We start from the raw sequence: 14,004 nt of genomic DNA, 5'->3' as shown, positions 1-14,004 counted from the left end.
CTATTGTATTTTCTCTTATTATATTTTTTTAAAATTGTGCATATACTGGTTCAATGTATATACACTCAGCTTCAGATTTTGTTTTTTGTTTTTTACCTCTTGGATCAGTTTGATGTCAGAAAGAGCAGATATCCTTAATATGGTCATTATGGCAGAATGTCCCACCTACCTGCCGTATAAAACTTCCTGCAGCCAGTGGAAGCTGGTTTAAAGGGAGGTATAATGGCTTGTATCAGACAGTATGAATTGATGGATGCACCTGACGCCCTACATAAAATAAACAAGGATTATTTTGAACTATGAATCATGCAAAGCTACTCTAGCAGAGTCCCAAGAATGAAAGTACACAGCTGCATAATAACTGCTCAATATTAATATTATATTAAGTTAAACCCACTTGCATATTATTTTCCACATGGATAGTATGTAGAGTAGACTGTACAGTCTATGCATTACTGCATGAGAATACAAAATCAAACCAACATCAATTAAGAGGTTTGACAGCTTTAAACAGAAAAGGCTGTTCATGCTGCTGTGGTCACTTGACAGTAACGCAAGCTAACGTGAGACCTGCAGCGTGACACTGTTATCTTCAGAGAGCCAGAGCTAAATGGAGACTTTTTAATAAAAGATTAATGGAGCGTGGGAGGGATTAAGTTCATATCCGCTCGGTTCCTGATAACGGTGTCATGACTGTGGCTGTGTTTGAACTTTTTTCACTGGATTAAACAGACAGCCCCACGTTGGGTAACTTGAGATTAACAGAGGTCAGTAAACACACACTTAATTTAAAACAGATTCGTTCTCACAGCACTTAGAAAGAGTTTTAAGCGTGTGTCATCATCATGGCCAACTGTTCTACGTACCTTAATACATAACCTGCAAAAGAAATGCGATCCACATCATCCCCAGCTGTAAATGTATTTAATGCAAAAGTTAGCAAACTTGCATGTTTATCTGATATGTGATGTATGGTGAACATGCCAGAGTCAGCTGATCCAGCCATAACGATAAGCTTTATCAAAAAGTACAGTTTGAAGCCTAATATTTAAAGTAGAGAGGCTGTCTGGATTCTGGTAGCTGAAGACTCCCTCTAATTCATGTTTTAGAACAGGGGTGGGCAATCTCAGTCCACGAGGGCCGGTGTCCCTGCAGGTTTTAGATCTGACCCTGGGTCAACACACCTGAATCACATGATTAGTTCGTTACCAGGCCTCTGGAGAACTTCAGGACATGTTGAGGAGCTAATTTATCCATTTAAATCAGCTGTGTTGGTTTGAGGACACATCTAAAACCTGCAGGGACACCGGCCCTCGTGGACTGAGATTGCCCACCCCTGTTTTAGAAACTCTAGTCAGCCTGAATTCTCACAGTGAAGTGCTCTGTTTGTTTAACATGGCACTTTAGTCTTAACACCTCCAACTACCACATGCGACTTGAAAAACTAATATGTGAGTGATATCATCGCAATTTCTAGTCCCTGTCGGGATTCTTGCTGCAGTGTTTTGGATCAACTGAAGGCTTTTCTGAGATCTTTTAGGGCAGAGGTGGGGAACTCCAGGCCTTGAGGGCCGGTGTCCTGCGGGTTTTAAATATCACCCTGGGTCAACACACCTGAATCAAACTATTAGTTCATTACCAGGCTTCTGGAGAACTTCAAGACATGTTGAGGATGTAATTTAGCCATTTAAATCAGCTGTGTCGGATCAAGGACACATCTAAAACCTGCAGGACACCGGCCCTTGAGGCCTGGAGTTCCCCACCCCTGTTTTAGGGAAACCTGATAAACAATTACATTAATTCAGCCTAGAAGTAACACGTTGAATAGCTTTTCAGCATCGTTGAGACAGGATGTTCTAGGACTGCTACATGTGCATCAAACCTTTAGTTTAATGACCATCCAACTGAATATTTCAACAGTAAAATTCTGCTATATTTTACGTACAATTAAGACCTCAGTCTGTTATAGATATCTTTGTCAAAGTGTCTCTTGGAAGGCGCCACATCTGCTGAGAGAGGCAGACATTTGCAATTTTTCTACCTTGAAAACTCAAAAACAAACTGGTCACAATCAGTCGGAGGCCATCAAACTGCTTTCACCTACTCCATGGTATTTCCTGTGGCGATACAAAGGAAAGCCCGACTTCCTCAACATATTTTATTTTATACCTGTGGATATAAAACCGTCCTCACTTCATTATTTCACAGACTGTTGGAAAAAAAACAAAACGTGTTGCTATGCATCGTGCTTAATGGGCCACAAAACAAGTCTTTATTATGTTCATCATAACTAACGGTAATGTGCTTCAATCCATTTATCTAATTACACGGTGTTGCACTTACTGTGATTATAGCACAGTGTGGATAAAAAGCCTGGTGTTTGGCTTTGGTTCTTTCTGTACTACTTTTGCCCACGCTGCGAGTCAGCAGCTTCTAAATTGCTAAGGTTAAGGGCAGGATTGTCACCCAGCGGACTGCTGAAGAAAGAATAATGGTTCTAAGGGAATCACTAATTTTATGTTTGTGTTCTCCACTCTTTTCCTGGCTTCCTTGGATTGCTCCATTTGTTTTATAGCCACCCCTGTGATGCTTCATTTAATCTTCTACATGGTGGATAAGCAATATTACACTTTAATGGCCCACAGCACTCCAGCATGCATACACTCAATACAGGTGTTAATTAGAACTATTTGAAACATATGCGTGGGTGTTAATAATGCTTGAATTTGTCAGAGAACAGGAGATTATAGAGTATGACACAAAACTACAACATCAGTAGCTCCAAATACATGCATGTCATGCATGCAGTGACTTGAGCCATGGGTTATATAATAGTGTTGAAATATCAAAATTAAAAAATAGTTAATAATTGCTTAAAAAATTGGATTTTTCTCATGCTCCAGTGGATTTAGAGCAGTTCACGTGTAACTATGTGAAAGAAAAAAATAACTAAATAAGGGTGCTGCTTTAATCAGGTGCTGTACTAGTAAAGATCTGTATTTTTCCACTGACTTACACACACCCAGGCTGAGGTGGGTTTCAGAGGGGAGTTGCTGAAAAGCACAACTGCTGGAAAAGCCTTTTTTTATGTGCTCTACTGGGAAAACTATTGACTGTATATCAAAAATAACGGTTACATATTACATCCTCAAAGCAGCCAGATACATTTGGCACATGGAAATAGTAATTGGAGACTCAAAGGCTGATATATTTTATTTAATGTTCCTCCAGTGACACTTAAAATATGCTCAGATTAGTGCAATTCAGTCTGCGACTCAGCCTCCTACAGAGAGTGTTGTTTCTTCTCTACAGCAGCCAGAAAATGTGTTTCAGTGCAAATGTGCATTGGATGGATGGATGGATGTAATATAAGGAAGCCTCCTGCAGATGGCGACACTTCAGCACAGATTTGTCTGTAAGCAGCTTGCCTCCCGCTAAAATGGTCCATGTACAGTCTAAAAAAAAAGACTGTGGTGTCACTGAGTTTACATATTTACTGTTTTGCTATAGCTTTCTGACATTCCCCCCCCCCCACCCCCACCCCACCCAAACTGGCATCCCTCTACTTTGATCCACCATGAAACTGGACATGATCCAGGTTTATGCACTGAGTGAAAGGTGCAGTGATTCTGCATTAACAAGGTTCATTATTAAATATATAGAGGGTAGATTGATATGCTAAAAGCAGGCGTGTTTGTTTCCTGGAACATACCCAGTGCACATACCCTGGAGTGCTCTCCCTCCATCATCAGGGAGGTGATTTTTTTCCCCCCCTTGGTTTATCGGGAAATCCTGCCAGTTGGATGCTCTCCCGGTTGTCCCCAACAACCTTCTCATACCCGTTCGTATCCTGAATTCTTCTCTTTTTATTTTGCACAACATCCTCACATTGTTCAAATTATGATTTTTTAATATTTTTTTTGATATTGCACCTCTGTCGACCTCCCAGCTGACAGACTTGTGGCATCACTACTTCCAGTGGAAGTCATATTACCTTTGTCAGTCTATGGCTGTTGCTAAGTAACTTGAAATGTCTGTACCTGCAGTCAGCATCTCACACTTTCAGATGGCATGAGTTTCTATTTACATGTTATTTTTACAGCTGTGGCTGCCAAGAGGTATTGTTCTCTAATTGGCTTAAAAAAAATCTGTCTTCAAATGGATTTGTATATCAACCAAAGTATTATTGTTTTAGTCCAAAATATTAAATCCTAGCCAATAGACTAGTTTTAGGCTTAAAGATTGAAGTGTTTATGTGCCCTCCATAAGTGTTGCACTGTAACAGTGTGCCTCACTAAATGAGCACTGGAATTCTTAGAGGTGTGATGGGAATAAGCTAAACGTGTGACAGATGAAAGGAAACAGGGATGTGACTCAGTGGTAAAAATATCTGGCAACTCTTGTAGGTGTTGCCTGCAGAACTGGAGCTTCCAGAGATGAGCAGAAAGAGGTGTGTGTCCATAGGCCTGTTTACAGATGAAATTAATCTGTGCAGACATAATGAGGAAATACTAGTTACTCACTGAATGAAAGTCCAGCTTCTCTTTGGCTTTACTGAAAGGGGGATCAGTGTTCATGGGACTACGTGCATTCATGCTGTAGGCACTTCTCTGTTTTTTTTTTTTGTTTTTTTTTTTGGTAATATCTGTAAAGATCAGAAACTTCCTCCAATCAGCACATTTATAAGTATTGAATATGACCATTAAATGCAGATTAGTGTAGTAAAAAAGTGCAATCTCTTCCTCTGAAATGTAGTGGAGTACAGTCACATAAATCCGACATACTCGAGTAAAGCTTCTCATGTTTGTAATTAAAGATAGTAGACTTACTTGGATGGGTGAAATTCCATCACAGCTGGAAGCAGAAACATGCACATTAACTTGTCAGGAGCGCTCTGTACAAGACTTTGCCACAATATTAACAATGCAGGAGGCAAAGAGCCCGATAAAATATTCATCGGCATACTTAAATAAATCAATAAACCAAAAAAAAAGAGGAAATGAACTGGAAGACCGGTGAACTTTTGCACCCCGGAGGCTCCAAGTTTCTCTCTTCCATTATGTCTGGAGTTGTGACAGAGCCTTCATTCCTGCCAGGTTGAGGGGGAGAACAATTACAGTCTCCCGCACCTGCCATTTACCAGCATGGAGGAATTGCGGTCATTCAGCAGTAAAGGCTCGGAAAAAATCGAGTGAAGCCGAACTCAGAACTCCCTCCCTCCCCTTTCAAGTCGTGGTGCAAGCAAGCAGCCATGTTGCCGCGAGCTTGTTCCGGTATGAGGGCAGGATCGTGCGCATAGACTGCATTCGGGCGCAGCTCCTCGCTTTTCTCCCCCCTCCCCGTTGCCCGTGACACGCACCTCCGAGCAAGAAAAGCCCACTTTGCTGATAATGGATTTTACAACTTGATGATTCCTCCTTTGGTCGGCTGGTGACTGGAATATTAGTCGGTGTACCGACAGGACGAACTGGTATATCGCCACACTGCAGTGCAGCACTGGTGAACGACCTTATTCCAATCACGCAACACAAGGAAGAGCGCCGGTGATTTCCGTGGATTTTGAGCTCTGTGGGTTGCTCTCGGGCAGTCACCGCCACTGCGGTCGCTGGGGAATAAGCTAACGAGCTAGCCTTACCTCAAAAAAATCCTGAATTAGCTAGCTACATGGGCTAATGTCGACCAGTTAGCTAGCGGAACAAATTAATTTGTGATTCTCACCTGCCATGTGACCATTTTACAAGGTGCTGCTTTTATTTTTAGGATACCCTGGCCCCGGATAACTCACTGGGAATATTTGAATTTGCTTTGTGAGAGTTGCGAAGGTCGAGACCTCGCCGGGAAATAACTTTGGCCCGAAAGTTTGTAGACCTCGGAGCTGCTTTGAAGACCTAAAAGGAAACATCTCTGCCACAAAAGGAGAAAGACAAACGGCGACACTGCGCGATGAAAACGACGCCGTGTCAACATTTGCTGTAGATTTTGGCAAGCGGTCATTGGTTTCCTCAAACCTCAGTTGGCGACCTTACAAGTTAGCACGATAGCCACCTATCTGAACCTTGTCTTCTTTCAATACAACCATTGCCCAACTTTTTCTTCAGGCTAGCATAAGTAGCTAGCTGGTCAAAACGTCACAGCAGCAGGTAGTTAGCTCGCGTCTTACATCCGTGCTATACCTCACTGTTCGCTATCGACGCAGATCAACTTGAACTGGTAACTGAATGCCTTCACACCCAGGCCGGAGCTGAAGAAAACATTAGTTTTTCCCATTTTCTGCTTGTTGACAAACATGAGACCTGCGGTTGCTGCTGCTGCTAGCTAGTTTCGAGCTAGCTGGCTAACTCGGCTAGCCGCTGATGGTGGGATTCAACTTGTTGATTCACAGGCTGTCTGTCGCGCTGCTAGCTGGCTAGCACTGGACATCTGTTGGAGATTTTCCTCAGCTATCAACTACACAAGTTTTAAATGCTCAGCAGAGACTGACGAATCGTACTAGTTTCAAGGTTCCTTTTCCATTTTTAATTTTTATTTTTTTGGCAACACAGACTCCTTCAAAAATGTCAACAAGGCCCCCACTGGTTCAAGTAATTGAAAATTCGGCCGGGCAGGTAAGATGTCCTTGTAAATTACTCTTAAAAATGTAATTATTTGTGATATTTGTCCACAAAATTACTTGAAGTTCTCATCTGCTGGGGAGAGAGGCCTTTGTTGGCCTTTTACAGGCTTTGGTTGTCTCTGGTTTCTTTTTTTTCTCCTTCCTCTCCTGTGTCTCTGTTGTCTTTGCCACAGAGCAGTGATTCACCAGCTTGCCTACGCACTCACATTGGATTTCCCACTCCTTACAGGATAGCAGAGCAAATTTAGGTTTCTGTTTAGTCTGTGTTTAGGCATGTCCTCCCACTTGACTTTTTGGCACTTTTGACCTTCTGCAATACAGGCAATCATAAAGCTGAAAGTCAGTTTTCAACACATTGCTTTATCACAAAGTTTGATGAAGACATGTAGATTTCTTTTTTATTTATTTATGCTAATTTGCAACTTACCTGTCCTTCGGGAAGAAAGTTGTGGTGTTTGCTTGTTGCACTCTTTATTTGGCAACCTTAAATGTGTCACAAAGCTATCAGACAGAAGAAGTGGCATTTAAATGGAAATGAGAATTTGTATTTCAAATGGGAACTTGCAAGGAGGTTTGTGCTTGGATATATCCTCAGTTTATTAACAATAAACCCTTGTGGATCATTGTTCAAGGGGAAAAAAGTAAAACTTAGATTGCAAGTAGGGCTATAGGGGGTGACTGAAGGCACTCAGGCTGTACAAACAATACACATCTTCTGACCTAGTAAAAGCCTGCTAACCCCCATCCATATTTGAAAGAGCTACAAAAAAATCCCAATTAAAATTTCAGATTTATCAGTTGCAGAGGCTGTGCAGATATGGTTTCCCGCTTCAAGAACCCTTTTTTTTTCTATACATTTGATTAGTAGTTCTTTGAGGTATGTGCTCCAAATTGATACTAGATCGCTGGAAATAAGCTTCCCTATCTGCAGCATCTGTCTTAATCTTGCAGACAGTTTTATCTTTCCATTATGAGAAAGCCGCATTTGCTCACATGAAAGCTATTATAGTTTCTAGTGAAGAGTGTGACTCGGGCAGTCCATATTCAGCATCACGTGGTATTTGCCTCATTAAAATCTCTGAATGTTTGATGGGGAAGGAAAATTGTCTAGGTATTGACAGTGTAGCCACTGGATGATGTCAGCAAGCGTTTGAAGCTAAACCCACTTTGCGGTGCTGTCCTACGAATGCATCTGTGGTGAGGATTTGCTTTTAGCAGCTGATCAGCAGTTTTGACGAGCGTGGGAACTTAACTAGAACTATTGTTTCCGACGTGCAAAGTATTTTTAATGAAACCTTTGTGAAAAATTAGATGCGTGGCTATGTAACACAAAAGAAACACAATAAGGGGAGTGCTACAGTGCACTCTGTCAAGCTAAACAGAAACGACGAAAACCCCAAACTTAAGTGTGAACTGCTGATGCATGGCCCTACCAAAATACAGAACTTATTTTATCAGCCAATAGGAGTGTGTCTTGGTAGTAAACACTGAAGGGTTCAAAGATATTTTTTTCTGTCTTTACTTCCCATAAAAGCAAAATGCTGACATAAGTTTACCAGTAGATACAATGCACGTGTACCGCTGCCTGTCGCCACTTCTGTTAAACCACTTTTTTTTTTCTTACACATGCAGTGCAGCTGCAAACAACTTCTTCTATTTATTACCTGATGGACATATGTGCAAGAATGCAAATGTCTGATCAAACAAACCGTCTTTAACCTACCCTACGAGCTTCCTAATGAGTCCACATGATCAGTCAGATTTCACCCAAACAAAAACTTTTAGACTTTTTCACCTGTTTTCTGAGTTGTTTAAAAACAGCGTCAGGGTGTAAAGAAAAGTGGACATGCGCTTATATTCATATGTAGGCAAATAAGTAGACACAGTGACAATGAGACATGCGTACACAGCTACACCCTTATGGGAACAAAGGTCAGCAGTAATGCAGTAGAGTCATCCACTGTAGCTGCCTTTCGCACACAGTACAAACAGACAGGGCATTTCCATCTCCAGTGGGATCTTAAAAGTTGACGTCATAGTGAAAGTTGGGCACTTTTGGACATGTTGCTGTAAGAGAGACATGTACAAAGTCATGAGCAGAAGCTTCCTCACTGTGTTCAGTGTGACAGCTTCTGCACAGGACCTTGGCGAAAGAGAACCGGTCGATTAAAACGTCAGACCTTGCTCCACTTTAGCTAGATCTAGAATGGACAATCAAACGTTGTCCATTCTGATAGGCAAATACTTGAAAGCAGACATAACCGGCAGAATATGGAGCAGTGTTTAGTTTGTAGCACAGGACACACAAAGCAGGAAGGGAGATAAGTGCTCCTGTGATATCTTGTCAGGCTTATAAGAGTGTAAAACCTAACTGCGGTACCTTGGCGATTAATAACCCCTCAAACTGAACGTGTTGTCGGACGCTGTTTGTGCGGCCTTAACCTTATGTCGGTTTGAAATAATCCTGCTGTTGTTCTGAATGCGTCCATTCTCGTCCCACAGCATCCAGTGAGGATTTAGGGTTGGATTTGAGGGGTAAAAAAAGAGAATTCTTAACTAGGTTTGTAGGCAAAAGGCCATGGATGAATACTCCCACACAAGTCCAGTCTGTCTTTAAAGGCCATGTATAGAAAGCCTTTGGTGTCAGGTCTCAAGATACGGGACAAAATGGCACCGGGCACGAGGACGGGCTAAGTGTTGACAAGTCTCTCTGTGCCCGTCAGAGATTTAAGTCTAGGTTCTGATCCTTTCAACCCACGAGCAGGTTATGATCTGCTTGTATCTGCTAAAGACTTGATTGCAGTGGTTTGTTTTAATATTTTGAGGGACCCTAATTGGGAGCTGCTTTACTTGGCTTTAGAGTTTGCAAGCTTTTCTTTTTTTCCTTCTTTACACATGACTGCCAGCTAATCTGTGAGTTAATGGTTCTACAGGTCTGGGGGGATTGTGAAGTAAAGTTACTGACCAACACAGTTTTCCATTCAGTCATCATGAACAGTTGCCGCACACGTATAATTAGAGAGCTGTCAAATACAGAGAAGTGACTTATGACATCTTTCTGACGGTGTGAAATGGCAGATATGTTGAGTGGCTTTGATCGGACACGTTCCCACGTTGTGCAAGGCTTCAGGCCTGCTGTTAGTTTGAGGAACTTATTTGTGTGGTCCACATGAGTGTAACAACATTTCAGTGTTAAATAACAGGATAAATGCATGTTTACTACGTGTTAGGTTGTATTTTTGTGTTTAAACTACCTGGTGTTAAAATATTACATGAGTGCAGTTCGAAATGCAGTTCGGTTTTGGCACAGGTCATATTGTTAACAAGTTTGCACAGTTTGTCTACTTCCCTAGACATGATCACTGAACTGTCTGATTTCCTGTTTACAGTGCTCTCTCTCTATTCATTAAGCCACGTCTTCTGACCCACTAATATAGCTAGAAATACTGGTATGGCTCTTCAGGTCTGTCAGTTCATCCTTCTTTGTTTGGATGGTTACACACTATGCCGGATCTTCCGCACATTATAGAGCCAAACCATTAATTTGTCAAAGTTGAGACATTTCCTTATTGGGTCATTGGGAGAAAATGTAAAACTAACTGAACTAGATTTGGAAGTGGCGTTAGAGGTTTTGAGTTTTCATGAGGTTTATTTACACAAGTCTTTATTCCAAAAGGACTTACAACAAGGAACAAGGAAATAAAGCACAATAGGAGATAAAGCACTTGCCCACCTCCAGCCAGATGTATAAAACAGTACATGCAGATGTTACATCCTCACTTACACACTCTTATTAAAATCATTATAAAATGTATGGGGAGAATTTCCTCACCTTCAGATCAGGCATAAACATGTTTTGTGTAGCTCACTGTGGTTGATATGAGGTGGTGGGCACACACGATGGGATGGAACATAGTGATCTAGTTGTCTGTTTATTTGTTGTGTAACTCCACTTTTGCACTGGCTTTTTCCACTTTAGCTCCTGAAAGAATTTAACATTTTGTTTTTTTCAAGCAAAAACAAAGGAATAAACAACAAGATAAGCAAACAAATATCTATATTGCTCTGGGGCAGACAGATATTTTTACAGTACAGAATATCATCATCGGTATATCGGTTTCTTTTCTTGTCGTGTACACAGGACTATGGAAAATGTCAAACTTGAGGCATGTTCATATGCTTTATCTTAAACAGCTATTAATGACAAGTGCAGTTCGTAAGCCTTTTTATGAACTGTCATTTCTCCCGTCATACCTCCTTTGTCAAGTGTGTTTCAGTGCTGGGTTAATCATTGAGCATCCTTCTGACACTTAGTGTGATTGAGACTGGTGCAACGTCAGTTGGAAACGCACATGTTTGGATCAGACTGATTGGAGTTCACAGAATTAGTGAATGATTGAAGGCCGTCGACCACGCCTGCCTTTGCTTTCAGTCTTGACAGCAGTGCCTTGAGCCTATGGTAATTGGTGAACTTGAGTGGATGGATAGTAGCTTGACAACTGAGGGTTAAACTGTATTAGATAGTAACTATTAAAAACAGTCAAAAGTAACTAACTATTCCAAGCAGGATACTTTTTTAACTACTAAAAATCTGTTTAAAAGTATCCTGATGAAAAGATGTGAGTGTAGCTCAGGTTTTGTAAACAAACCCCCCAAATCTTATGGATAGTTTGATCCTTTTACCTGTGGAAACCATAATCAACATGAACTTGGGGTTCCCAGCAATATACCTACAAAGTGGATGTGGAACTCTCCAGGCTTAGGTTGGTCAGGGTTGCAGTTTACCCTGACATTGGTCACTGGCAGACACCAGGTTACTTCTAGTTAGTGAGTGGAAAATGTAACTTGTGTACCAAAAACAAAGTCATTGAATGAAGTGCATGGCAGTTCATTGATCTAAATCAGTTTATTGATTTATAAAATGGTTAATATAACTTGAACTGTTACAGTAGTACAGTAGTTTCTATTTTAGTTTGACCTTTTGTAAACGCTACGAGAACTGAAACAGTGATGCTTGCAGATTCAAAATCCTGTTGAGTGTCACAACAGCAAACATGAAGGAAATAGGAGTAGAGCTGAGCACAGTTTGATGCTTTTCACTCGATACCTCAGGCGTATGAAAAAAGGCAAGAATGTCCCACCAAGCTGGGGAGCTGGAAATGTAATATAGATGAGAAAGGAGCACTGAACGTGTGAGTGTGTTTAGTTGATCTGTGTTGTTGTTTTTTTTTTTCATCTCTTCATTCATGCTCTTTTTGGATGAGTCATCGTGTAAAGGAGCTATAGGACACATGTATGCACACACAAGTTGCTGTAATGCCCAGGAAACCATAAACCATGTCTCTCCCGCTCCTTATTAGAGCCATCACTAGGCAGATGAACAGAGAGACAAAGCTGGCCAGGGCCTTAGCAACAGAGAACCTGCCTTACACACACAAGCGTTTACTTCCTCACACTCGGATTTGCTCCTGCCTATACACACACACGAGCACAAGCAGTCTCTCATTTTCCCCTTACAACTGGGTACGTTCAGTTAGTCACCTGCAAGTGCATTTATACCTAAAGGTTCGGGTGCAGGTGCTACCGAGGGATCTGACCGACATGCACTGAAATTCAGTGCTCAGTCTGTGTGTGTGTGTTTTGTGTCTTGAGAGAACAGGGTAAAACAGGCCCTACCAGTTGAGCAGAGTGGTAGGTGTGGCGGCCAACTGTAGATGTGCGATTTGAAGAGCCTGACGTCATTTAGGTGAAGGTGTGGGTTTCTTTCACCGCTTCAATGTAATTCAGTCGCTTGATATCAGTTTGCTGTGAATACTTGGATTTCTTCCTGTAATCCAGTGTGCCTGGTTTTTGTGTCAAGGAAAAGTTAAAAACTTGAGAACATCATTAAATTGTCACATTTTTGATTATTAACTTCTTCATAATTGTTTCCTGAGGTAATTGTTTCCTGAAGTAAAGCTATTTATGTAGTTTGACCTTTAAAAAACAAACATAAAACGAGGGCTTTCAAACATTCATCCGAAGGGCTGTTGTTTTTGCTCTCTTGACTACATTCATGCTGTTGTGGTGCAGCTCAGTATCCAAAACATATTTCCCAAGGCTGAGACGGGCTGTGCCAGAACTTGATTTGCCTACTTAGTTGTCTTTGAAAGTGGTTTTAGTTGCCCAGCTTAATATTTAACTTCATGCTGCACTCACTACTATAACATTTGTGTGGATTAAATGCTACAGGTACATTGTTACCACAAACCCATCCAAAACCTTACAGTGTAACCTGTATCATAACCTGATGGACACGTCCCTAGAATTTTGACTGTGTTGTTGCACAGGTTTAAATGCTGGGAACAGCGTCAGGCACCTGCTCAGGCTATGTTATAGGCTTAGAGAGACGTCATCTCTGCTTAGGGCTGGGTGCTGCGGCCAGAAATCATTCAAGTACAAGGACAGGACTGAAAGTGAGTTAAACAGCAGCCAGTATCCAAAGAAAAACTTTGAAAGTCTTTCAGAAAACCTGGAGATCTATAAAAATGTAAATAACTTTAACTGTCACTGGGCTCACTCAGTTGGGGATAGTTCAAAGTTTTTGGAGTTGGCATGTATGAGGTTCTGATCCAGTGTTTCCAAAAGCAGATGGAAATCGGTACGCTCATCATGGAGTACTGACCAGCACAGAAGCCAGGCGATCTACAAATGGATTTTAGTAACCTACAAAAAATCTATCTCTAAGTGTATGCTATATTAAGAACATTTTTAGGCCTTTACTTTCAATGAAAAACCCTTTATGCACCATCATCAAAGCAAACTCAATCGACACAGTAATTTTACTTTGCACGATGGGTGAGTTTGCTGCTCTGTCTACAGCCTGCATTGGTTATGTTTTTGGTTTAATTTGTTAGTTTGGATCCGCAAGTTCAAATTACTGTTTGTGAGACTGATTGTTTGAAAAATAAATTCCCACACGACAAATTTTGTCAACTTTTGCCACATTGTGCATTTGTATCAGTTGGTTAACGTGTACCGTCAGACTTTGTTACTTATTTGTGTGACCCTCAGTATTGCAGTGGAGCTTTGAGAATGGGCAAGTAAATGTGTTACAGGGTTGTCAGAGAGCATCTTTGTTTAAAGCGAGGTGGCCGGTCGTGGTGCTTCATCTGCATGTAACACGCATGTAACCTTCAGCTTTTCCACCCTGTGAGAGCTACACAGACCTGTTTACTCTGGTGGCTCGCACACACTGCTCACACCCAGTGTTACATAGCAGCAGGAGGAGGGCACACAAGGAAGTGTTATGCAGTGTGTCCCAACTGTGACAGCAGTAGTGCAAACACAAACTCTGAACTGATTTGACATGTACACACACATTCACTTATCTAGGGAGTTTCAGTGTAAGA

General features: G+C 41.4%; 1 protein-coding gene across 7 annotated transcripts in view; it reads left to right on the top strand.

Annotated features, from left to right (window-relative positions):
* The first annotated feature begins 5,269 nt into the window (after positions 1–5,269).
* The window catches only part of mark2b (MAP/microtubule affinity-regulating kinase 2b), a 50,046-nt gene continuing 41,311 nt past the window's right edge, over positions 5,270–14,004 (top strand). For all 7 annotated transcript variants that reach the window (XM_035912842.2, XM_035912843.2, XM_035912845.2 and 4 more), the window contains exon 1: positions 5,270–6,605. In XM_035912842.2, the coding sequence (XP_035768735.1) occupies positions 6,555–6,605 (51 nt within the window). In that variant the 5' untranslated portion in view covers positions 5,270–6,554. The remainder of the gene's footprint in view (positions 6,606–14,004) is intronic.

The sequence above is a fragment of the Neolamprologus brichardi genome, chromosome 3 (assembly GCF_056152115.1).
Source record: "Neolamprologus brichardi isolate AB-2024 chromosome 3, ASM5615211v1, whole genome shotgun sequence".
NCBI classification, from domain to species: Eukaryota; Metazoa; Chordata; class Actinopteri; order Cichliformes; family Cichlidae; genus Neolamprologus; species Neolamprologus brichardi.
Note: the sequence above shows the minus strand (reverse complement) of the source record. Positions and strands in the feature narration are given on the sequence as shown.